The following is a 27,117-nucleotide window of genomic DNA, read 5'->3' on the forward strand; positions in this document are numbered from 1 at the left end:
TTCTTTTAACTTGTATTTCTTCATGTGCATGTGGCGCAAAATTTAAAAGGTAGAAGTTTCACCTACTTCATCCTCCACAGGCATAAGCCACTGACATTTCCCAAATAATTTTAGAAACTTGAAATTGGGTACTGTTTACATTTTTACATGAGAATTCCCTTGTACCTCATGTCTTTTTTTGTAAAAAGCTTAATAACATACTTCTGTATGTTAATTTTCCTAAACATCAGCAAACTAGAAAACTTACCATTTACAACAGCACCAAATAATGTTCAGAAATATATTCAATAAAATGTTCAAGACCTCTACAGTACACATTGAGACCTACTGATTCAAACATAATTCCAGTGTAAATTACAACAAAGCTTTTCATAAAACAAAATGCTAAGGGTCGGCTTTGTGGTACAGCAGGTTAGCTACTGTCTACAATGCCAGCATCCCATATATGGTGCTGGCCTGAATCCTGGCTGCTTCACTTCTGATTCAGTTCCCTGCTAATGTGCCTGGGAAAGCCATGAAGACAACTCAAAGTGGTAGGGCCTCTGCCACTCATAGGAGACCTGGATGAGTTTCAGGCTTCTGGCTTCCTCCCGGCCCAGCTCTGGTCATTGTGGCCATCTGGGTAGTAAACCAGCAGATCGAAGATCTGTCACTCTGCCTCTCAAATCAATAAATAATTCTTCCTACTGTTGTAAGCTTTAAATACTAATTCTCCCCCTAAAAAGGAATCAGACATAGGACAGAAATGTAAATGATAAACCTGGAATCCTATGTCTATCAAAACACTATTTATATTACCTGAGCATTAACAAAGGAAGAAAATTTATTCTTGGTACATATCCATATACTTTAGTCTATTTCTTAATTAGATTTGTCCAGACACGTAAGTGGTATTTTTTCTGAATATTTTTGCAACATGGTTTCTTCTGTACAGCTTTTTAAATAAAAAAACCTATTTTCTTTAGACCCTCTGAGACATTTAGTAAGCTCAGAGTAAATTCTACTAAACTGGAGATAGCCCCTCTCTCCCTATTTTTAATTTGGGAGACTGAGAGACAGAGCCAGATCCCATGGATTGGCTCACTCCCCAAATGCCTTATGATTGCTGGGACTGAGCGGGACTGGGCTAGAATAGGAGATGGGAACACAATCCAAGTCTTCACTGCCAGGCCAAATGTTCCCAGAAGTCTTAATTCTAATTTTTCATCCTGGACTGTTAGTGCATTTTTTAAATTAAAAATATTTTTAAAATTTGACGAATACATACAGATCAGAGTGAGTGAGCAAACTCCCATTTGCTAGTTCACTTCCCAAATGCTCACAATGGCTCTGGATGACCCATGGCGAGAGCCAGGAGTTGTCAATGCAATCCACTGTGGTGGCAGGAACCCAATTACCAGAATTATCACAGCTGCCTCCCAGGGTCTACATTGGCAGGAAGCTGGAAACAGGACAGGGAGCGAGGAACTGAACTCAGGAATTGTTTTGGGACTTGACCATCTTAAAACACCCCCTTTTGTCTGTGTACTTTAGGCCAACTACTGTTTTTGAGTCTTCACATATTCTTGTAAGACGAACTCCTGAAATATAAGATTTCAAAAGATTCTTTCAAAAGATCTGCCAAATTTACAAATTTACTCTAGTCCTTATTATTTTCATTCCACTCAGGGAGAAAATATAAAGTTTCCTTCTTATAAATAGCAGCAGTATCAAAAATTTCTTCCAAGCTGACATTCCAGAGTACAATTTAAAAAAAAATCTATTCTCATAGTTTGAGCTCTAATCAGTTAATTTTTTAAACTATTTCCTTCCTGGGTAGTAATTCATTCTAATATCTTTTAGAAGCTTTGCTGCAATTTGATAAAAGCCTCAATAGTTCAAATATTTGCACTTAAGTATATCAGAACTCAATTGAGAGCTATGTTCATCCTACTAACAGGAAATAGAGGGCCCCTAAATAGATCTACACATACAAGTAATCTCTGGTCACATTGCCAAAGCCATAATTCCACGTAGTGCAGCTTAGAACACTACAAGCTCCAATGGCCACCTGAACTAACAGTGTCAGCCTATACACTAAATTCACACACTAGGACTCCTTACTGATCACCTGCAGACACAGCATCAGCTCTACTTTAGATAGTAGTATGATGTTTTCTTATTCTGTATAAAACCATGCAGCACTGACAACTGGAAGCAACAAAAACCCAAGCAACTGACATTCAACAGATGGAGCAACGACATCCACAGAAGTAAGCCCTTGGTAGAGTCAATGAAGATATTAAAACTACTGTTTGATAGGACAGCTTATGACAGTAACTCAAAAGCTAATATTCTAAATATTTCAGACATTGTACAACAGGGATACAACCAAGATACAGAAATGAACAAAGCAAACTAGGTTCATTTCAGGATTAGTCAGCCAGGCCTACTACGTGATTTTAGGGATGTGCAGAAGCTCTGCCACCTTCACAGCAAAAGATTCTTCTCATAATTAGATGTGAAACTCTAATACGTGAAACTCTTCAATTAAAAGTACTTGATTCAAATGAGAACATATTCTCATTTAAATTCAATCAGTCTATTAATCACAGGATGGAGAAAACAGAAAACGGGCCTGCACTGGCCTAAAAATGAGGGCACATCCTTAAGAGGATACTAGATAGTGTATACTTCAAAAAGTTCCTGAAAAATGGAATTAAAGTTAACTTTGTTTTGTTGTAAAAAATTTCAAAGCTCCTACAAAGAGTTTTCAAAGATTTCACGGAAAATATGAGAGAAACTGCACCGATATCAAATTTTTTTTTTGCATCAAGATAAATGTATCTTTTATTTCCATTTTTTGACAAACAAGAAAGATCTGTTAATTTATCTGAAAGGTAGAGTGACAGGGAGAGGGAGATAGAGATCTTTCATCTACTGATTCACTCTCCAAATGGCCACAACCAGGAGCTTCATCCGAGTCTCCCATGTAGGTACAGGAGCCTAAGCACTTGGCCCATCTTCTGCTGCTTTCCCAGGCACATTAGCATGGAGCTGGATCAGAAGTGTAGCAGGCAGGCCTGGAACCGTGCAGACTCCAGGAGCCAGGAACTCCATCCAGGTCTCCCAAGTGGATGGCCAGGGGCCCCAGGACTTTGAGGCATCATCCGCTGCAGCTCCAACCAATGCTCCGACACGGGATACCGGCATTCCAAGTGGTGGCTTAACCCTCTGCATCACAACACTGGACCCTCCACAAACTTCTTAAAGTACCTTTGAATGCTTAAAACTGCAAAGAACTCACAGTATTACATTTGATAATCTTGTCCAACTCCAATAGATAAGTATACCCATCTGTTTCACTGGAGGAATTATTACAAAGACACAAATGAAGGTGTTTGAGCTTGGCAAGATTGGTAACTTAAGATAACAGACAAACAATAATCTTGGCCTTAAACAAAAGGACTTGAACATGATCTTTAAGTATCACAAACACAGAGAAGGTAGAGAATTATATCATACATTAAACGGCAACATTTCAAGGGTTTCGTTATTAAAATTAGGTAAAGTAATATAAGATAAGACAGCAGTTAGGTTTATATATAGTTTATAAATTAATGCTGATTTTACCTTATTTTGGGACTACTATGCTTGAAGAACTGCAAAAATTTGGGAATCATGATGTTGAGAGGACGATCTAAAACATCGCTATCTAAAATCTCGGCGGAATCTTCACATATCTTCTGAAGGGCACCAAATGCTCCCTGTAAAAGACAATAGCTAAATTATTAGACTTCATTAAAAATGAAGGCACTTAAAAGCAAAATACTAATTTGTAAGAAAAATTTTTGAGATTAAATCTAACCGCAAAACCTCGCTCTCCTGAAAGTCTTGTCAGTTTTAAGATAACACAAATGTCTCTTACTAAATACCAGTTTGTTAAAACTGAATGTAAAACCACACTGATACAGTGTATTTAGCCATTATAACACTTTCTTGGGAAAGCATACAGTAAGTTAATACCATTTAAAAATTACTTATATAAACCACTCATTGGGGCTGGCACTGTGGAGCAGTGGCTGAAGTCACCACCTGCAGTGCTGGAATCCCATATGGGCGCTGGTTCAAGTCCTGGCTGCTCCACTCTGATCCAGCTCTCTGCTATGGCCTGGGAAAGCAGTAGAAGATGGCCCAAGTCCTTGGGCCCCTGCACCAGTGTGGGAGTCCCGGAGGAAGCTTCTGGCTCCTGGCTTCGGATCAACACAGCTCCGGCCACTGCAGCCCACTGGGGAGTGAACCAGTGGATGGAAGACCTCTCTCTCTTTCTCTGGCTTCCCTTCTTTCTGTGTAACTCTTTCAAATAATAATAATAAAAAGGCAAAACAAACAAAAAAACCACTAATTGGGTAACTAGAAAAAAAATCTGTTGAGAGGGTAGGCAGTTAAAACAGCTGCCAACTATTTAATTCTAACCATTTTTATATCAAAGGGGGACAATCCAAAGCCCTTGGGCATAAAATATAAACCATCAGTTACCTCAACTGTTTATCTTCCAGCTTATGGCTTCATCAGCAGCAACTTGGTGCTTATTCTTGCTGGTATAGTTCACTTAAAAGGTGGCCAAAAGAAGGTGAAGTCTCTTAAGGACTCTCGATGTCCTTTTAGAGTTTATAATAACTTAATTTGCGTATTAAGTTTAAAATTTACTTGCCAGCTTAAAATGGCTACCAGTGAGTATTATGGTTTTTTGGGGAAAAAAAGTTTTAGTTCTGAAAGCCTGTTATACTCAAATTAAATGCCAACTTATTCCCTATGACAAAACAAAAAACCAAAGTAAATATTTCAACTGAGAACGAAGACTTAGCAATCACCTCATAACAAGAGCTGGAAAACCCACATCTTTAGTTCAGACACATCGGCTACTGCTTATTAAAAGCACAACTTTATGTAGTAGTAGTGGCTCCACAATTTCACAATTATTGCAGTTTAAGTTTATTTTGGAAAGTGCTTGTTTAAAATTTTGATGTTTTTGGGCTGGTGTTGAGGCTTAGCAGTTTAAGTCTCTGCTTGCAGTGCCAGCATCCCATTGAGTGCTGGTTTGATTCCTGGCTGCTCCGCTTCTGATCCAGCTCTCTGCTATGGCATGGGAAAGCAGTAGAAGACGGCCCAAGTGTTTGAGCCCCTGCACCCATGTGGGAGACCCAGAAAAAGCACCTGGCTCCTGATTGGCCCAGCTCTGGCCACTTGGGGAGTAAATAAGCGGATGGGAGACCTGTCTCTCCCCCCTTCTCTGTAACTCTACCTTTCAAATAAATAAAATAAATCTTACAAAAATTTTGTTTTGGTCTTTTATGTTTACCATGATACCAAAGCACTGTTTGTATGTAAACTGCTACATGATGACTAATTCTTCTAAGTCAGTCTTTCTGTAACCTTGTAAATTCAAGGCATTATTTTGTGTTTGTGAGTATGAAGGATACCTTTTTTTCCTTTTAGGGAGACAGAAAGCCACTTTATAAACAGTATTTTGCTGACTCTCCCTCTTTCCTTTTTCTTCGCCAAGACATGCCAGGCAATAGACTACAGAGCCATAGGCAACCTGATTTCATTCTGCACGGTTATTCCTATGCCTCTCTGCCTCCTAGCCCCACTGTTTTCAAACAGAACGGAATCATTGTTTTGGAAAGTCAAACCACCTAAAATGGTTTCCATTTAAATAGCTTCTGCCCAAACTGAATGCTGCAAATTAAAGAGGTACTTAAGCCCTTACTGACAGTGAGAAAGTATATAAGAAAGCTATATACATGTCCTCTTATCTCTGTGAATGGTCCATGGCCAAAACCAAGAAATCAGTTAATGCTTGACTACAGGTTGACAAGTTAAGACATACCTAAGCTATGTCATTTAATAAGAAGCAAAAAAACTAAAAATATAGAGAAGCTAAAAGAGTGCTCATGGTCTGGGATTTGGTAAATCTCAGACCATCTTTAAAAAACATCACATCAACTGATTTTGGCAACAGCTATTTATTATGTATGTACACATTCAAGAGCAATTTCAGAATAGAGGGTATATAAATAGTAAAGAAGTTTTATAACATAATCTTTATAGAAAAGCTAAATAAATTATCACAAATGTAAAACAAAGGTGACTTTAAGTTTCTAAATTTTTTTTCTAAAGATTTATTTTTATTTGAAATGCAGAGCAAAAAGAGAGAAGAGAGAGAGATCTTACATCCTCCCATCCACTATTCCATTTCCCAAATGACCCCAACAACGAGTCTAGGCCAGTCCAAAGCCAGAAGCCAGAAACTCCACCCTGGCATCCCATGTCAGTACTAGGGACCCCAGTATTTGGGCAATCATCACTGTCTTCCCAGGCACATGGGCAAGAAGCTGGAATGGAAGCAGAGCAGCTGGGTCTCGTTATGGGATGCTAGCATTGTAAGCAGCAGCGTAACTGGCTGCTGAGCTCCAAGGTTTCTAAGTTTTCCTTAGGGGTTCCTAATACACAACATGACAACAGAAGAAATTATATATGAAGCAAATATCCTTACCTCACAGGTGTTATAATCTTCAGAATCCAAGAGGCTACAGAGTTTTGGTAACAGATCAGGCCAATTCTGTAATTCTCCCTTGGAAGCTATGGTTGTAATCAGAATACCTTGAAAGAAAACATATTTTTAGGACACTTGACTGCATTGTTATATACTACCATTTGAGCAGCTGTGTGTAAATATCCACATTTTTCAAAGTCTCAAGTCAGCCTAAGATTTCCAAATCTGTAAATAATAACCACAGCCATACTATCACAGCATATCTATGAGAAAGCCACAACATAAAGCAGATCTAATTCTAGCCTTCCAACACTTCACCCCTAAGTTTTTGTCAGCTTTTTTTCCCCCCTTAAACCAGGTGGGTGTACAAAACGGTGCAGCTTACTTTTCTCCAATAAGGCCAAGGGTAGCTCCAAAGTATCAGTGCAGTTATTATGGATATGATGAGGTTGTAAGACTCTTAGGTTTAAATAAAAGATACCTTAAGAAACTAAGAATAGCTCCCTGATTTAACCTGGAATAAGAGCCAAGGACCATGGTGGGGAAAATAAAGTACGAGAACAATGGTTCACATGCAGTTTGCAACGCTGACCTTCCTCTGGACAGGCCATTTACCTCTCCAACAAATCTGACTTCCTTGGTCAAGGATGAGTGACCAGAAAGGTGATCTTGGACCCTGGAGGTTGGCTGGCACACACTGAGTGATCATGTTCTTCTGACTAACTGGATTATTCTGACTATGGTGGGCAGCAGATTTGTGACAGCCAGTGGTTGTGTAATTCACAAAAATGTACCATGTAATGCAGTTCTGTGTAATACCAACACAGTAACAACACAAAAGTGCTTGGCACCCATGGATCCTTTAGTGTCTAAGAGTATCAATTGAAGATAGGCTAAACTGTAAAATACCAATCTGTAAAAATGAAACAAGACAAAGTACTCTTTCCATAGGGCTGCCATGAAAATCCAGTGAGATACACATAAAATGCCTGATGGCTACAATAACTATTACTAATAGCAAATTATTCTTAGGAGCTTTCTACCTCTAGTTTTGAGAAGGCTGCTTTAATGGTACAGAAATGAAATGAAAGAAATATAAAGCACAAAGCGCGCCCCATGTAAACACAACGAGGGTCAATGTACTGAAAGCATTTTAAAAATCCAACTCTCGTAACAGCCTTCAGATTAAAAAGCAAGACCTGGGGGCTGGCATTTTGGTGCAGTGGGTTAAGCCGCCATCTGCGAAGCCAGCATCCCATGAGCACAGGTTTGAGTCCTGGCTGCTCCACTTCTGATCCAGATCCCAGCTAATGCACCTGGGAAAGCAACAAAGGGATAGTCCAAGTGCTTGAGCCCCTGCCACCTACCCAGGAGTCCCAGATGGGGTTCTAGGTTCCTGGCTTCAGTTGTGTGACCATTTGGGGAGTAAACCAGCAGGTGCAAGATCTCTTTCTGTCACCCTGCCTTTCATATAAGTCTTAAAATAAACCCGCAAGATCTGATCCTTCTTGCCAATTTTCCTTTCCTAAAGTTAAAACATAAAAGAATCGAGGATAACAGTATGATTTGGATCTGTCTAAAAGAAATCAAGTGTGTATTAAGTAAAACCACACTTAGTAATTCGTAAAAATTAAACAAAATCTGCCGGCGCCGCGGCTCACTAGGCTAATCCTCCGCCTTGCGGCGCCGGCACACCGGGTTCTAGTCCCGGTCGGGGCGCCGGATTCTGTCCCAGTTGCCCCTCTTCCAGGCCAGCCCTCTGCTGTGGCCAGGGAGTGCAGTGGAGGATGGCCCAGGTGCTTGGGCCCTGCACCCCATGGGAGACCAGGATAAGCACCTGGCTCCTGGCTCCTGCCATCGGATCAGCGCGGTGCGCCGGCCGCAGCGCGCCGGCCGCGGCGGCCATTGGAGGGTGAACCAACGGCAAAGGAAGACCTTTCTCTCTGTCTCTCTCTCTCTCACTGTCCACTCTGCCTGTCAAAAAAAAAAAAAAAAAAAAAAATTAAACAAAATCTACAACTTGGTATAACCAGACTGCTGATATTCATTACTTCTTCTAATAGAGCATCACAAGATGTTAATAAATTCCAAACTTATCTGGCCTCATCATCTCATCACTCTAAAAAAACTGAATACTAGCATAAAGGTAAAAAGTTGTACACAATTCCCAATGTTTACGACAAATAAGGGAATGAAACTCAGTGTATTTGACAACATACTTTGACCTAGTAATGCCACTTCTATAAATTCTACAGAAGATTCCCTATGTGTAAACATAATGGAATATTCATTGAAACAGCAAAATTCCAAACAAATCATTTATTCTTTAACAAGGGAAACAACTTTCCATTCATCCAAATGTATTACCTTAGTCAAAAATGCAGTGCCTTACAAATATACTTTCTCAACAAGATTTGCTATGTGTACAAGGTTAAAAGGTTTCAGAGGGTCTGCATTGTAGTATAGTGGGTTAAACTGCCATGTGCAATGCCAACATCCTATAAAGGCTCCGCTTTGAGTCCTGGTTGTTATACTTTGGATCCTGATAGCCCAACTCTTTGGGCCCCTGCACCCATGTGGGATACCTTTAAGAAGCTCCTGACTTGTGGCTTCAGCCTTGCCCAAGCCTGGCTATTGCAGCCATTTGGGAAGTGAACCACCAAATGGAAGACCTCTGTGTGTGTGTTTCTCTCTCTAACTCTTGGTTTCAAATAAACAATTCTTCTAAAAATTTTTTTAAAAGCCAAAATTACAAGTTTATTTTTATAATCAGACATCTTTTAATTAAAGTATTTACTACATAGTTAATACTGTAAAAATTATTGATCCATAAAAATAAGCAGCAGACTCCCTCAAGCAGCTCACTATCTGGAGACATTACTGGCTGTTACTGGTATCCAGTGGGAAGAGGTCACAGGGGCTGATTAACATTGATTGGCATGGGACTGGCACTATGGCGTAGCAGTTAAAGCTGCCACTTCCAGTGCTGGCATCGCATATGGGTACCGGTTTGAGTCTTGGCTGCTCTACTTCCAATCCAGCTCTCTGCTATGGCCTGGGAAAGCAGTAAAAGATGGGCCAAGCACTTGGGCCCCTACACCCATGTGGGAGGCCTGGAAGAAGCTCCTAGCTCCTGACTTCGGATTAGCCCAGCTCCGGCCATTGTAGTCATTTGGGGAGTGAACCAGTGGACAGAAGACTTTCTCTGCCTCTCCTTCTCTAACTCTTTCAAATAAATAAATAAATGAATAAATCTTTAAAAGCACAACAAAGAACTATCTGGTATAAAACGCCAAGTGCTACGGTTATAAAACCCTATCTAGATGAACAAAATCCTCCTTACCCATATAATGTAGTATACTTACACTACTATACATATTATATTAACAAGAGTTTTCTGTCCTGGTTCATGAGTAATAAGAGCTGGTTCTGAATTTTTAGACATGCCTTTCAGAAGCCTACAATAATTATGCAAAAAATTTAACTGATTTAAGAGGTTAAAAAAAAAAACTCTTCCTTTATTTATAGAAAGCACTAATACTTTAAACTAAGCTAATCAATTTTCTGCAAAGAAAAATACTTATCCAAGCCTAGTGGTTAAGATGCCCACTTCCCACATCAGGGTCCCTGGGTTTCATTCTGGGCCCCAGACTCAACCTTCCTGCTAATGTGGACCCTGGGAGACAGCAGAGACAGCTGAGTTAACTGGGCCCCTGCCATCATCATGAGAGACTTCAACTATTCCTGGCTCTGGTCCCAGCCCAGCCCCAGCCATTGAGGGCATCGGGGGAGTGAACCAGTGGATAAGAATGTGTGCTCGCTCTGCTGTACCACTAATTCTCACATTAAAAAGATAATTTATGTTTACCACAAGGATCCCTGATTCTGAGGCATTATGTTTCAGATCTCTCTCTCACACACACACATGAAGTATATGTTTATGCTCAAATACTTCAGAATCTTCACTGTCCCCCTCCCCAAATTTCTCCCCTCCTTGGGAGTCACTTTTGTAGGTAAATCTTGATCTCCTACCACTTTTGCTAACCTGCATTAAAAGGAGGTTGAGAGAGAAAAAGGACAAATGTAATCTTTTTAAATGAACATAATGCAAGTAACTGGCCAAGGTAATTGTTATCGATAGTTAATATTATACTTTTGTAATGTGTTTTGTTTTGATTTTTAGTTGTACAAGAAGAAAAAAACAGTTTTCCTATCCACTGGTTCACTTTCCAAATGCTTACAATAGCTAGGTGGGACAGGCCAAAGTCAAGAGCCAGGAACTCAATCCAGCTATCCCACAGGGGTGGCAGGGGAGGCCATCACCTGCTGTCTCCTAGGGTGAGCATTAATAGGAAACAATCTGGTATAGAGCCAGGACTAAAACCCAAGCACTCTAATACGGGATGTGGGCATTCCAACCAGCAGCTTAAGTACTAGGCCAAATGCCAGTACCTATGGACTTTTTCATTGAAAATTTCAGATTAAAAGATTCAGTATATATCTAACCTAAAAACCCAAAGTATGGGGCTGGTGCTGTGGCACAGCGGGTTAACGCCCTGGCCTGCAGCACCAGCATCCCAAATGGTTCAAGACTTGGGTGCTCCACTTCCGATCCAGCTCTCTGCTGTGGCCTGGGAAAACAGTGGAAAATGACCCAAGTCCTTGGGCCCCTGCACCTGCGTGGGAGACCCAGAAGAAGCTCCTGGCTCCTGGCTTTGGATCGGCGCAGCTCCGGCCATTGCAGCCAACTGGGAAGTGAACCAGCGGGTGGAAAACCTCTCTCCCTCTCCTCTCTCTGTATAACTCTTTCAAATAAATAAATAAACCTTAAAAAAAAAAAAAAAAAAAACTTCCAAAGTCCAAAACATTAAAAAAAAAAATGTCTGTAGTTTTTATCTGCTTGAGAGGGAGAGGAAAGAGATATCTTTCATCTGCTGGTTCACTTGCCAAACACCTGCAACAGCCAGGGCTGAGCCAGGCTATAGCCAGGAGCCTGAAACTCCATCTGGGCTTCCCAGATGGGTGGTAGGCGGCCCAGCACTTGAAACATGATGTGCTGCCTTCCATGATGCACTAGCAGGAAGCTGGACTGGAAGCACAGTAGCTAGAACTCAACTGGTGGGAGGTGGGTATCCTAAGCTGTGACTGACCTTAACTACTGAGGAACTACACCCGCCCCTGGAAACTGTGAGTACTCAGCACCTCAAAAGAATCCAGATACTGATATGTGGATTAGAAACACTCAACAGATAAAGTTTAGGCAAATATTCCAAAGCCCAAAAACCTCAAAACACTTCTGGTTCCAAGCACTTTGAGCAGAGGACACTCCACTTACATGAGTATGTAAGTAGAAAAATATAATGGGCTAAGTGTATCCATTCCCTAGCTTCAACAATAGGCATTAATTTACACAAGTTATTCCTGTCATGTAGCCATGTCTACCTTCACAATTCTGACATTATGTTGTTTGGAAATATATTGCAGTTATATTAGAAGTTTGAAAATTCATTTTATGTGAAGCAGTGTATAACAAATAATTAAACAAAACCAGTTGATTGGCTTCAGGTTGGCCCAGCTCTGGCTGTTGTGGCCATCTGGAGAGTGAACCAGCAGATGGAATACCTCTCTCTGTCTGCCTCTGCCTCTAATTCTGCCTTTCAAAAAAAAAAAAAATCTTAAAAAAAAAAAAAATCAAGACCTATGAATATCAATTTCATCTACCTGTTTTAAAATAATCAAAAGATACTTTCAAGTGTTCAAATAATTCCCAAGATAAACCTGGCTCCCAAACATGTTCACAAATTTTTAAGGAAGGTAAAAGAAATCAGAACTCACTGGAAGGTATCACCAATTCTTCTCTAATACTATGACTTCTAACCTTTTAAACTTAAGATTCCATGTACAGTAATTCAGACCAAATAGCACTTAAACAGTGAAATACAAGCTAGAGAGAAAACAATCTCACATTTACAATCTCTATACCTTGTCCTGCCTCTTTCCCTTACCTGAGTTGCCTCCTCTCAGGACACCTATTCCTTTCTATTCCACCACTTATATGGAGTTTTCTCTCCTTGATTTTAAGCAGAAAATGTTGGCCTACACTTACTCATTTTTAATCAGTGTCAAAAGAGGGCACATCAGAAAGACCAGGGGTCTCTTTTCTCCCAACTATAAACGCCCTTTACCCATCAAATTCTAAAAATCAGTATTAACAATGGCACTGTTTAATATAAGAATGCCTGGCAAGAAGTCACAGAGCCTCTGCTTTATACAACTGGGTACTTTCCAAACCCAACAAAAACTAAGGAACTCTCATTTTAAGACTCTGACTCATTTAAAACTGTCCATTTAACCAACCGGCTAGAGAAATAGAATCTTTCCAGGTGGTCCTTGTAAAATTCAGCCGCTTAAGTCATGGCATACTGAATGCTGCCCTTTAGAAGCAGAGAGCACACCTGCCTATTTCTGTCTTCCCTGGCTGATAATGTGTGCTTACCAACAGCCAGTGTGTGTGTTCATAGACCAGTTTACACCAGTTGTCATAATTAGCCCCTTTAGTCCCAAGTTTTCAACTCTGCAAATACTTCAATGAAAGAGACAGAAAAAAAAAAGTTATCCTTGGACTGGTGCTGTGGTGCAGTAGGTTAATCCTCCACCTGCAGCTCCAGCATCCCGTATGGGTGCCAGTTCTAGTCCCGGCTATTCCACTTCCAATCCTGCTCTCTGTTATGGCCTGGGGAAGCAGCAGAAGATGGCCCAGGTGCTTAGGACCCTGCACCAGCGTGGGAGACCCGGAAGAAGCTCCTGGCTTCAGGTCGGCGCAGCTCTGGTGGTTGCAGTCACTGGGGGAGTGACCCAGTGAATGGAAGATCTTTCTGTCTCTGTCTGTAACTCTATTTCTCAAATAAATAAAATCTTTTTAAAAAGTTATCCTTATGTGGTATATTTATTGTTCAACGTAAGTTTTTATAGATGCCCTATATATAGGATGATGAGCTATAATGGGTTAAATATTTTAATCTAACAATCAACTTTGATTCAGCAACTACCAGTGACTTTGGTCTCATTGGATGAGAGCTCTGATAGTAGTTAACATTATTTCAGAAACATTGAAACAGCAATGAAAAATTTCCCCATCACAATTTTACAGTAAGTAGATAATAAAAAGTGCTATGTAAATGGTATGTTGTGTCTAAAAAAGCATCCACTTGCAAACACTGGTGAGTAAGATTATTGCCATATAACTTACCTACAGTGGCTCTAATCAGAGGGGAGGAGTCACCAATATTATTTAAACATTCACTTTTAATAAAGTCTGTTACACCATTTGGGAAGTTCTGAAAATGTGCTTTCACATTATTCTTCAAGATGAGACCACTCAATGATCTTGTGGGTTCATCTGCAATAAAGTAACACAGTTCTGAGTTTCAAAGTAATCGACATTTCAAACTGTGCCAACAAATGTCACATTGAAATATTTGTATTTAAAAGTTAATTGTGACAGTATAATTTATTTTTGCAATAACCAAGAAAAAAATAAATCATAAACAATCACCCTAATTTACCATTCAGTATTTCTTCGCCTTGACACTGCTATTCTGAGGACAATTTCTTGTTGTGGAGGACTGCCCTGCACAGTATGCTTCTTAGTATCACTGGTCATAAGATGCCAGTAACAGGCCTCCAAGCTGCGATGACCGAAATGTTTGCAGGTAATACCAAATGTCGCCTTGGGGTAAATCTGCTCCTTGCTGAACCCACTGATTTAGTCTGACTTAATATGGCTTATATGTAGCTACTATATTCAAGCTTTATTGTTTTTTGACGTAATCATTATAGATCTGAAAGTATTAGTCACTAAAAATATCTCACTGAACACGGTAAGTGTACAAAGAATATAAGGGATCAACTTCACATACAAATCTGTCAGGTTATATGTTTTTCACCTGCCTCTGAGCTTAAAAATCCCACCAAATCTCCAATAACATTTAAAAATACAGCTTCGAGTTTGATCTACAAATGCTATTACCAAATTTTCAATCAATTTAATAGAAAACTAGAAGCAATGCTTTACCAACTGGCACCACCACCACCACCAATATCTGCAATAGTTAACATCCTCTAAATGCTTGTTACATATGTAAACACTCCAAGTGCTTGCCAGTTATTACTGTACTTCACAAGCTTGTGAGACAGAAACGACAAAGCCCTCTGCACAAATGACGAAACAGAGGCCTTGCCAGAGGCACAAAAGGCCCCTAGGTGGGACACCAAATTATCAACCGTGGGAGTCTGGCTCCAGAGCATACACTCAGAACGACGTTACTCTATCCTCGGCCTCTCCTCTCCAAGGGCTGCAAAAAATGAAGAGCTGGTGTACTGAACACAACATGCTACTGTAACACTACTGTTTTACCTACCTCATTAACAAATAAAATAACCCGAACTTGTTCTAGTTAGTATTAATGTTCCCAAAGTCTGAATGGCACTGAAATCTTCAAGGATGAAGCACATGTAGAGGCAAAAACAGCAAAGTTTCTCTGCACATAAACCCCACTCAGGTCATCACAGCAATGAAACCCACGTGCATGCACATGACCCAGCGTCTTCTAAAGATTTGCCCCCATTTTCAACTACATCCCATTCCAGAGGTGACTTAGCTTTCAAATTCTCTTAAAAGATTAAAACTGCCACCAAGGAAATGAATAATCAGATGTTTAACTTTCTCAAGCAATAATCTTGTCTTACTACGTATAATTTAGTCATGTAATTATTAAAATGGCATACATATTTGTTCACAAATACAGTGTATTTTTACAATAAATGCTACAAAATAGTTTAAAATGATTTATTTATTTGAGAGGCAGAGGAAGAAGAGGGAAAAGGTTGGGCGTGAGTGGTAGGGAGATTTAATTAACCACAGTAAGAGTAGGACAATTAAAATTAAAAATATACACTCTGCCCAAAATACATCATTTAAAGGTGTTATCTGTATTCCTTCTCTAAAACAGCCACAATGATTAATTTTTAATGGAAAAACCAGCTATGGCAAACTTGTGTCCCAATCTTCCTGGGGGGAAAAATCAACACAAAAAGAAACATCAAGCATCACACACATGTAAAACCTCAGTATGTTTTGAGAAATGAGGCATAACTTTTTAAAAAGTACTTCTGAGGTACCTTTATATCCCAAGAAAGCTTTAATAAATGATATATTTTAAAAGTATTTGGCTGGGGCCAGCACTGTGGTACAGCAGGTGAAGCTGCTGCCTACAGTGCTGGCATCCATATGGGTCCCAGTTTGAGTCCTGGCTGTTCCACTTCTGATACAGCTTTCACTATGGCCTGAGAAAGCAGAAGATGGCCCAAGTCCTTGGGTCCCTACACCCACGTGGAAGACCTGGAAGAAGCTCCTGGCTCCTGGCTTCAGATTGTGAAACCAACTGTTGCGACCAACTGGGGAATGAACCAGCAGATGGAAGATCTTTCTCTCTTTCTCTCTCTCTGCCTCTCCTTCTCTCTGTGTAACTCTGACTTCTAAATAAATAAATAAATATATCTTCTTTAAAAAGTATTTGGAATCTAGGGTGAAAACATGACAGAATAGGCAGCTTATCAGAATTTTAAATTTCCAAGATAATTTTATATTAGGAAAGTCCACTTACTGAATATTCAAAAACCAAATAGCACTGATTATTGATTACAAATGACTGCGAGAAAAATTTCTGTATTAAGAAATCATGTATCATAGATATATTTATCATACTAGAATGCTGCTGTATTTAAAAATGTGCTGAAATTACTAATTCTTAGAAACTAAATTTAAAGCTTTAAATTTTCTATTATGCCCCCAATCATAAATTAAAACCCACAAATATTAACCAGAAAATCATCTGAAAACAACATAAATGGAATCACCATATTGTGTATGAATTATCAAAATCTGAACACAAGATTAGTGAGTTTCCACTACACATTTAACCTGCCTGCGTTTGGAGCTGAACCCTGGTGGGTGGTCTGGTTGTCTATAAAGTACAAGGCATTTTATAGCTGAAAAAAGCAACAGAGGTTAAATGACTTAAGAGTCTAACATGCATTTCTCAACTCCAAGTGCAGTAGTTTTCAGTAATCCTGAGATAGCTTCTAAAACACTAATCATTTAATAGAATACGTCACTTTCCTTTAGGGGCCAGTTAATTGTCAATAAATATTTTGAGTGTTTTCTATGTGTTGGGCAATGTTCACATAATGCTATTAAGAACACTTCTCACTACAGTGTAAGCTCCTTGAGGACAGAGATTTTTGTTTGTTTTGTTCACAAGTATTGCACTCCTATTAGCCTGTAAATTGCCTGGCAAAGAGGTGGGGCTCAATAAGTATTTGTGAAATGAAGTCTACTGGGACACATTATGTGATCACAAATAAGCCAATGACCATGTCGTTTAAAAATCAGACTCTTCATGCTTTAAATTGTCAGAGGCAACTTAAATTTTAAATTGCTTAGAACAGCTAATAAAAGTTTCCTGTATACTAGTGTAAGTTTTTAAAATGTTACTAGAGTTTATGAATAAAATGGTCCCTTTTTTGAGGTCAGTTTTAAAGAAGTACATTGCTACATGAAAAAGTGTGAAAACATGATTCAAGAGGTCAACAGAAATTATCCCTAGATGATAGGATATTTTTCACTTGGGTTCTATGACCTTTCAAATTTTTCTGCAATGAATGTACATATACTTAGGCAATTATTAAACCCTGCATCAAACTATACATTAAAGGAAATCAGTTTTCATCCATTCAACTCATATACAAGCACTGAAGTGAAACACCAAAGTAGACTCAACAACACATTTTCCACTTGTGAAGAAAGGGAACTGAATACTTATTATACATCTAATTGCTTACAGTGGCAGTAACTAGGCCTCTCCATGCCACTTCTGCAAAGCATGCAGTTATCACAAAACAAAATCCTTTTAGATGGGTAACATTTAAATAGTCTTAAAAAGATTTTTAAATAGCTATCAACACAAACCTTACTTACCTTCAGATTTTAATTTTGTCAGAACAAAAATCAGGTAGTTGTTAAAATCTGGATATTGATTGAGTTGTTCCAGTTTCTAGAACAAATAGTAGTTAAGGAAACTTCTCTGTGTAACCTAAGAAAAAAAGTCTTTGTGATATTTTTGCCTTGCATTTTTTACTAAGAAGGTGGTTAATTTATAAAATCTATTTATTGCAATGATATTCAATGAATACTGAAGTTCCAGCCTCACGTTTAATATAGCAAAAAATTTTTCAAGAATTCTTATACTTGACAACTTTAAAACATCCTAACCAAAACTTAACTTTAAGTATAAAACGGTGACAATGAAAAGCATTCCAAAATAAATTTTTTAGTTAAAGATCAGTAAGGGAAATTAATTTTATGAAATAGTTTTAGAACAACAAGAGATACTCTTTGTACTCGTTTGTCCTTTAGAATTTCAAAAGTTAAAACACTTTTTATGCAAAAGTCTATCATATCTTACTAAAGTCAGCATCATAAGGTTACTGTACTGTAAGTTTTGTTTTTTTTTTAATTTTTTTTGACAGGCAGAGTAGACAGTGAGAGAGAGAGAGAGAGACAGAAAGCTCTTCCTTTTGCCGTTGGTTCACCCTCCAATGGCCGCTGCGGCTGGTGCACCGCGCTGATCCGATGGCAGGATACTGTACTGTAAGTTTTACAACTGACTCTCCCTCATCTAACATCTCCAGTGAGAACAGATGTGCAGGTATTTCATAGCTGCTGGCAGGCAACAGACATGATGCTCTATTTTATCTTTCTTTCCTCAAGATTTGACTAATGCGCTTTCCATGTTTTCCTACACAGAACGATTACCATGTTTTTATTCAACAAACCCAAATTTCTTATTAAATCTGTGATACAAACTTTAGGCACACTGTATCAGCTATTTATTACATGCTTGAATATCCCCAAACTTCAGTATCATAATGTAAATTAGCAAAATATTCTCTAGTAAAACTCCAAGGTGTAACTACGAAATATCCCATAACAATTTCTTGCTTTACTGAAGATCAGCCAGGAGTAACAGCTTTGGGACTTGCCAATAAATTTTTCATAAATATTTTCTGATTCAGTTTACTTTCTTACAACTCAGTCTATAGCTATTATTCTAGCCCTCTTTTCAAAAAGCGCTCAAGCCTATACAAAATGAAAATTAAATATATTATTTTCTTAGAAGACACAAAAAGAACAAGGGCAACCCCTAGCACTCTGAAAGTATAAAGCAGTGTATTATTTTTAGTTAAAACACTGTTTTCCTGCCTCAGTAACAGCAATCTGTTCCTGCTCAGAGGACACACTATAGGCACATAAACTGTAAATGGACTACTGGCCCCAAAACAGCAGTAGACATATAAAAAAATTTAATAAACATGTATTAAAACGAGAAATGATATTATACTAGTACAACAGAAAAAATTCACAATGAAGTTCTTGGGCTTGGCTAATTTAAGAACTGATAATTGTGTCACATAATACCTACAACTGTCAACTTCTATTATTCCTAGAGCTACAACACAAATGAAGACCAAGACACAGCAGGGCTGCAGACACAAACTCCAACACCTCTCCAACTCCAGTTCTTTCCTTGTTATAAGCAGGATTCAGACAAAACGGCTTTAAAAAAAACAATCCCAGCAGATCTAAATCACTACCCCCTACATCTACTCGGGCAGTGTTCTATTAACCAAGGGGCTAGGTACTTATTAGTCATCTATTGAGGGCTGTAGGTTACGGCAATGCAGCACTGCCTCTAACACTGTGGCTAATAACTTCGTCTTCAGGGCGTTCTGGGTTTCACCAAGCTCCAAGCGCGCAGCAGTGGCGAGCGCCGGCTGCCGACGGGCCGAGGGGGCCTGCGCCCTCCGCAAGCCAGCACCGCGGAGGTCCCACCTCCTCGACGCAAGCCGCGGCCGCGGGACCACTACCCCAGCACCCTCGCTCGGTACAGGCGCAGATGCCTTGGGCCAGAGCTTTAAAAAGAAAACCTCACCCGAGTGCCAGGGAACTCGCAACAGGTGTTCACGCCAGCAGGCCCAGGCCGAGGCCCGGACAGAGACCCCACTTCTCCACCAGTGGGTTTCCAGCCCTTCTAGGACAAGGGCCAGGAAAAAGCCCCCAAGCCCGACACGGCGGCAGTTCAAACCCCGCGCCAGCTCCACCCATTTGGAGCCGGCCGGCCGCCGGCTGCGCCGCCCCCACCCGCGGGGCGCATTGTGTGGGCCCGGGCCGCACCTCACCCCACCAAGTCGGCGGCGGGCGGGGACGTGGCGGCCGGGCCCGCGCACATGTCGCGGTCTCGGGCGGCGGCCCGGAAGCCGGCGGCCCCGCGCGGGAGCCCCACGCGGCGGCGCCCGCGCCCGGCGAGAGGGCCGCGTGCCGAGGCCCGGGCAGGGGCGGCGGCGCGGGGCGGGCGGGGGAGGGGCGCGGGCGCCCCCGGCCGCGGGGAGCCGGCCCGGCGCGCGGGGCGCGGGCGCGGGCGCCGGCCAGGCCTCGGAAGGATACTTGTTGCACGGTCCTCTGGATGGTGGTGTCGGGCGACTGAGACTCCTTCAGCAGCTGCAGGATCTGCTGGAGCCCTTGCTCGTCGGGTTTCCACTCATACTCCATCTTGGTTTGCTGCAAATAAAGCCAGACACAGGAAGAGACGGCGCAAATGTTAGTCCCCGTGCACAGGCCCCACGGCGGCCCGCGCCCGGCCGCCCCTGCCGCCCGCCACGGCGGCCCCGGCGCTCCCCACGCGCCGCGGACCTGCCTCGGGTGCCCCGCAGGAAGTCTCGGACGCAGAAGGCCGGCGGAACTGCTCGCAGCAGCTTGGCCGCCAACGTCTGCCGCCGCCGCCGCGGCCGCCGAGCGCAAGGAGCCGACCAGACTGAGTCACCGCGAATTTGCAATCTGGCCCCAAGATCCGCTCTCGGGAGCCCCCTGGGTCCTAGCGCCACGCAGCTTCTGCAGCCCAACTCCAATTCCGTCGGATGACTACTGCTTTCAGGGCTAATCAGAAGTAGAGTCCTTACCAAAACCCCTGCAAAACACCTGACGAGATCTCTAGGGATGATTCATTTAAATAAAAGTGGTGGAAAGCCGAAGAATGACTGAAATGCAGGGAAAGCCTGATGATTCCCGAGGGCGCGACCGTAATTAGCGAGAAACAATGGAAATGTTTACGTTTCAATTTGATACATTAATAAATACTAATATGTAGTCTACAGTACTAAACATATTGCAATCACAACTCGCACCTCGAAAAACATTAACAGAACTTGACTGAAAAAAAAAAACTGCACTCCTCCATAAACAAACTTTATAACTGATTAAGTGAAATAAATTTCACTGTGAAATAAAGACTTTGGGTTCAGGGAAAAACAAAAAAAGTAATGTTCTACAATGGGGTAGTGTTTGTATTAAAGCATCTTCACATACATTTTCTCACTTGATTGTCACTACAGTCCACAATCCAGTGAATTTCCGGCCCCATGTGGGAACTATGGAGGGAGGAGTCTGAGCAAAGTACCACAGTTAACCGGTGAAGGCTGGGAGGAGAATGTGGGTTTCCCAAGCTACTACGAGGCACATCTGTCAAGGTCAACTGAAACGTTATATCAATGACACTTTCATTAAAAAAAAGGAAATGCTTAACACAATTTAAGTATCAAGTGAGAGTTATTTTTATAGGCCACACTGACTTTGATCAAGATGATTTTTACTACAGCCAGGACTACATGATAGTTTGAGAGCTGAAGTTGGTAAAAGTACCCTCCTAGCAGAAAGAAAAAAAATTACCCTAACTCGAATTAGCTTTTTGTTTTTTAATGCCTTTTCCTCTCCCCTTCTTCACCTTTATTTTCTGCTTATATCCTGTGTCTGACTGCTCACCACCTTCCACTGACTTCCTAAATGACCTAATTCAATAAACTGTTCTAACTTAAAACAAATAAAAACCTCATAAACAAAAACAACCATCATCTGAACAAAATACTACTGCGTTGTAGTGTTTTTATTCCAGCCTTCATCCTGTGTGTTTATATGTACATGTATTTTATAATAACAGGCTTGTTCTCATTCTTGCCTGACTTTATAGGTCATTGCATAGTTACTGAAAATATTTTAAGAAAACATAACAGTATTTCACTGTATTTATAAACTCTTAATTTGTATTATATAGACACAAAATTGTACAAATTGTAAGCATATAACGACATGGACTTTTACAAAGTGAACACAATTGTGCCACCAACACCCAGCTCAAGACAGAGATCATTAACCACTGCCAAGAGGTCTCTGCGGTGCCCACTCCTGGTCACTAACTCTCCCCAAAGTACCTTTGATACAACCATCACTGTAGATTTCTTCCCTTCCCTCTTTCAACTTCAAAAACTTAGGAAATCACAAAAATCACTGCATTAGTGAGAAACTGAACAACACGGTTGTACAGCAAAGTTACTTCACTCAGACTCCAAGCTTACCTCCCTGAATCAGTTCTAACAGTGTGATATGAATCCTTTGACACTTTTTCTCTAATCTCAAACATATACCGAATATAGTTTTTCTTTTATAGACTATATATTAGACTTTTTAAATGCATAATATGGCACAACATTCATTTCAGGCTAATATATAGAGATTTAGCTCATCTTTCAATAGCTGCATCTTGTTCTTTGGATGGATAGAGCAGAATTTATTAAACCATTTCCTGACTGGCTTTGAGAATGCTTCCACTTTTTTGTCACTATGAACAACACAGGAAAAAAAATTCTTGTACGAATGTCCCTGTACAATAGTGTCAAATCCAGTATATCTATTTAAAAATGACTTAACAGTGGGGCCAGCATTGTGATGCAGCAGGTTAACAGGCCATCTGCATCCTGTAGGAGTGCCAGTTCCAGTCCCAGCTGCTCCACTTCTGAGCCTGGGAAATGCACCTTTGAGAAAGCAATGGAAGATGACCCAAGTGACTGGGCGCCTGCACCCACGAGGAAGACAGGGATAGTGTTCCAGGTCCCTGGCTTTGGTCTGGCCCAGCCCTGGCCTTGTAGCCTTTTGAGGAGTGAACAGCAGATGTAAGATATCTGTCTCTCACTTTATCACTATAATTCTGCCTTTCAGATGATAAATAAATACATTTTAAAAAGATTTATTTATTTGAGAGGCAGAATAACAGAAAAGGGGGAGAGGGAGGGAGGGAGGGAGAGAGAGAGAAGAGAGAGAGAATCTTCTATCCACTGGTTCACTCCCCAAATGGCCGATCCGAAGCCAGGAACCAGGAGCTTCTTCCAGGTCTCCCATGTGGGTGCAAGGGCCCAACCACTTGGGCCATCTTCCACTGCTTTCCCGGGCCATAGCAGAGAGCTGGATGGGAAGAGGGGAAGCTGAGACAAGAACTGGTGCCATATGGGATGCTGGCACTGCAGGTGGAGGCTCAACTTAACACGCCATGGCGCTGACTCCAAATAAGTAAGCTTTTAAAATAAATGACTAATAGTTATTACTAGGTTAACTTTCCAAAAAATACCACAATTCACACTCATAAACACTGTGCATATTTCCTATACCCCCACCAGCATGTTTTGCTTTTTGTGAGGCTAATGGGTGACAACTTAATTTCCCCTGACACTGGTAGAGTTGGGGCACCCAACAGCTTGACCACTTAGCTCCTTGGCTGTCCTTCAGAGCAGGACATCAAGAGCATTCAGTGTGAAGAGCATCTTCAGCATCCCATCCACCCTGATAATGCCTGCGCACAAGACTCACTCATTGCCATGCTTCCTCCTCTAGCCTTGCGCTCAAGCAACAGGATTCTCTTGGTACACAGAATGTTTAAATTGATCAGCCTACACGGTCACATCTTATTCAAGCTTCCTGAAACAAAAAGCTCTCAAAAATATCTGCCAGGGCCGGCACCACGGCTCACTAGGCTAATCCTCCGCCTTGCGGCACCGGCACACCGGGTTCTAGTCCCGGTCGGGGTGCTGGATTCTGTCCCGGTTGCTCCTCTTCCAGGCCAGCTCTCTGCTGTGGCCCAGGAAGGCAATGGAGGATGGCCCAAGTGCTTGGGCCCTGCACCCCATGGGAGACCAGGAGGAAGCCCCTGGTTCCTGGCCATTTGGGGAGCGAACCAAGGGAAGAAAGACCTTTCTCTCTCTCTAACTCTGCCTGTCAAAAAAAAAATTTTTTTTTTGCCTGATGATTGAGTAAGAGATCTCAGGCCACTCTCAACTTCGGTACCACATGTGCTTTAAAACTGTGGTGAAATACACTTATGTGAAATTGACCATGGTAGCTGTACAGTCTGGTAGCATTAAGTGCATCATCACCACCACTCATCTCCAGAACTTACCACATTTTAGTAGCCATTGGAATTAGGAAGACTCTTACCCCAGGGTAGCCAAAGATACTGCAGGGTTAATATATAACACCTAAAGTACTTCAAGCTAGCCTAGCATACAAGCATTATTCTATATGAAGTAGAATTCATTAGTCAAATAGTTAGCTGTATTAGTAGACTATCAAAATTAATTTTGTTTTTTCTTATCAAGTTTAAATTACTACTACTTGGGGTATTATTTTTGTATGTTGAAGACTAAGATCTAAATGTCTCAACAAAATGAAGTACTACTTCAAAATGTTTTCCTTCAGATTTATAACAATTACACCTGATTGGCCCATGACATTCAGTGATGAACAAACAAACAAAAAAAGGCATTTCATTAAGCCAAGAGACAGTTATTTGAAAACTGTTTAGAGAAAAGATGGTACCAGAATATGAAGTAAGTTACTATGATACCATTTTGGACTTTCAAAAGACCAAGTTGTATTGATGAGTCTCTTAATTTTTAAAACTTAGATCAACATTTTGAGTGTACTACAGTTGAGAATGATGTGAGGAAGGCAGACTATCTGGAAAAAGTCAAAATATACAGCTTCTTCACTGATGGAGAGGCTGTAAAATCTAGTTTAAAGAGTACTTGGGAGTTGTACACACCACTGACTTAAGTTTGAATCCTAGTTCTTTGACTTAGCAGCTGTGAAAATTTGGGCAAGTCAATTAGTCTCTCCCAGACTCAGCTTCCGAACTATAATATGAGAAGATACCAACTCTGCATTAGGGATTATAGGTACCTGGCACAGAATGAGATGTGAAATGGTAAACCAGGGGCCGGTGCTATGGCCATAGTAGGTTAAAGCCCTGGCCTGAAGCACTGGCATCCCATATGGGCACCAGTTCTAGTCCCGGCAGCTCCTCTTCCGATCCAGCTCTCTGCTGTGGCCTGGGAAAGCAGTGGAGGATGGCCCAAGTCCTTGAGCCCCTGCACCCGCATGGGAGACCTGGAGGAAGCTCCTGGCTACTGGCTTCGGATCTGTGCAGCTCCAGCTGGGGAGTGAGTCAACCAATGGAAGACCTCTCTCTGTCTTGAACTCTTTCTGTAACTCTTTCAAATAAATAAAATAAATCTTAAAAAAAAAAAAGAAATGGTAAACCATTGGTTTAACTCCTACAACTAACTTTTTTTTTTAAGATTTATTTTATTTATTTGAAAGACAGAGTTACAGAGAGAGACAGAGACAGAGAGAGAGGTCTTCCATCTGCTGGTTCACTCCCCAGATGCTGCAACACAGCCGGAGCTTTGCGGATCCGAAGCCAGGAGCCAGGAGCTTCTTCCAGGTCTCTCACGTGGGTGCAGGGGCCCAAGGACTTGGGCCATCTTCCACTGCTATCCTAGGCCATAGCAGAGAGCTGCATCAGAAGAGGAGCAGCCGTGACTACAACCGGCACCCATGTGGGATGCCAGCGCTTCAGGCCAGGGCTTTAACTTGCTGTACCACAGTGCCGGCCCCCAACAACTAACTTTCAAAGCAGCAGTTTAACTACTAAAAAATAATTTTACCAAGATAAAACTTCTTTCCATGGAGGAAGGCTCTTCATGGTCTGCTCCATCACCTACAGGGGCAACCTCATCTCCTACAACCCAACCTCTAACTCAATGCTATAATGATTCTTCCTGCACCTTTCAAATCTCTAAGTCTTTAAAAACAGGGATTTCCCATCTGGAATGCCCTCTGTAAACCTCTGCTTATTTGGCCAGCCCCTTTTCACTCTCTAGAGCTATCCTCCACAACATTTCCAACTATTTACTGAGAATCTTCCTTGGCACTGTATTTGTTATGAGATACTATATTTCTCTTCTGTGACATTATTTCCGGATCTCCCCACAAGACTTGAGTGGTTTTTTTTTTTTATTATTATTATTACAGATCTATAGTTACATATCCAATTATTCTGTTATAATTATTTCCAGGTCTGTCTCAGTAATAGATCTCATATATGCTCCTTGATTGTCTACTCCCCGCCCCCCCCCACCACCTGGCAGTCTGACTCAATAAATAGTTGTTGCATAAATACTACTGGTGTTACTATTAATTCAACTGATATTAGGTTGAGCAACTACCACGGCTTTGGTGAGCATTAGTGATTCAAAGGTTCTTGTCCTCATTAAGTTCTTATTCAGTGACCAAGCGGCGTGTGGTCTATGAATGAAGTGTGCGATGAAGTGCAATACGACATGAGAGAAAAGTAAATATTTTCTGCTGGGAAGAAGGGAAGTGCTTCCCAACCCCCTCTGGTTCAGAGCATTGTTTTCTTGTAATTTCAATTAAATCCAAACAAATATTTAGCAAGCAGTCAAGTGTTTCCACCGACATGTTGAATCACTATGAATATGATAAATGTAGCCATAAGTGACATGATTTTCCTAAATGGTAAAGAGCTCTTGGTGGAGTTCCATACAAACACTATAATCCTCCTTCAATAACTCAGTAGTTTTTATTCCTGGACAATTCAACATGCCTTAAAACTCTGCAAAACAGTTCAGACGTATGAGGGTATCTCAAAAATATTCACAAAAATAATGCAATTAAAAATAAGCTTATTTTGGTACATAAGTTCTCAAATCTATGAGTAATTCTTTTCCACAAAATGTATTTCCATTAACTATTTGAAGATACCACATATATATTTTTTTCATTTTTTAAAAAGATTTTCTTGGAAGGCAGAGTTCCACAGAGAGGGAGAGGGAAAAAGGGAGATCTTCCCTCTGCTGGTTCACTCCCCAAAGATCCTAAGGTTGCGAGAAACCTTGTGCAGGTGGGTGTAAATTGAGAGACATGGTTGAATAAGTAACTGGAAGAGGATTAATCCTCCTGGAATAGAAACAGGACAGAGGTTCATTGTCCGCTCTGTAACTTCACTAGTATGTTTATTTTTATATCCAGTGTCACTTTTTATAATCAAAATGATTTTTAAACTCCAATGGACAGATGGTATGGAAGACCTAACTATTCAATCATCACATAAAATGAAATTCCAGGGGCACATGTTGTGGCTCAGCAGGTTAAAATGCTACCTGGAAGCTCCACTTCCAATCCAGATTACTGCTAATACATCGTGGGACACATCACATGATGGTCAGTACATGGGTCCCTGCCAACCACGAGAGACTCGGCTGGAGTACCAGGCTCCTGG

At 41.0% G+C, this 27,117-nt stretch overlaps 1 protein-coding gene across 4 annotated transcripts in view; it reads right to left on the bottom strand.

The window, feature by feature from the left end:
- TNPO1 (transportin 1) overlaps positions 1–27,117 on the bottom strand; it is a 91,822-nt gene that overhangs the window by 37,862 nt on the left and 26,843 nt on the right. For 2 of the 4 annotated variants that reach the window (XM_051833248.2, XM_051833251.2), the window contains 5 exons: positions 20,103–20,216; positions 17,577–17,652; positions 13,788–13,937; positions 6,539–6,645; positions 3,613–3,746 (listed from right to left, as the gene is read on the bottom strand). In XM_051833248.2, the coding sequence (XP_051689208.1) occupies positions 3,613–3,746; positions 6,539–6,645; positions 13,788–13,937; positions 17,577–17,652; positions 20,103–20,216 (581 nt within the window). Of the gene's footprint in view, positions 1–3,612; positions 3,747–6,538; positions 6,646–13,787; positions 13,938–17,576; positions 17,653–20,102; positions 20,217–20,348; positions 20,504–27,117 lie in introns of those variants that run through there. The other 2 variants (XM_051833249.2, XM_051833250.2) reach the window with 2 other exon arrangements.

This window comes from Oryctolagus cuniculus, chromosome 14 (genome assembly GCF_964237555.1).
Source record: "Oryctolagus cuniculus chromosome 14, mOryCun1.1, whole genome shotgun sequence".
NCBI classification, from domain to species: domain Eukaryota; kingdom Metazoa; phylum Chordata; class Mammalia; order Lagomorpha; family Leporidae; genus Oryctolagus; species Oryctolagus cuniculus.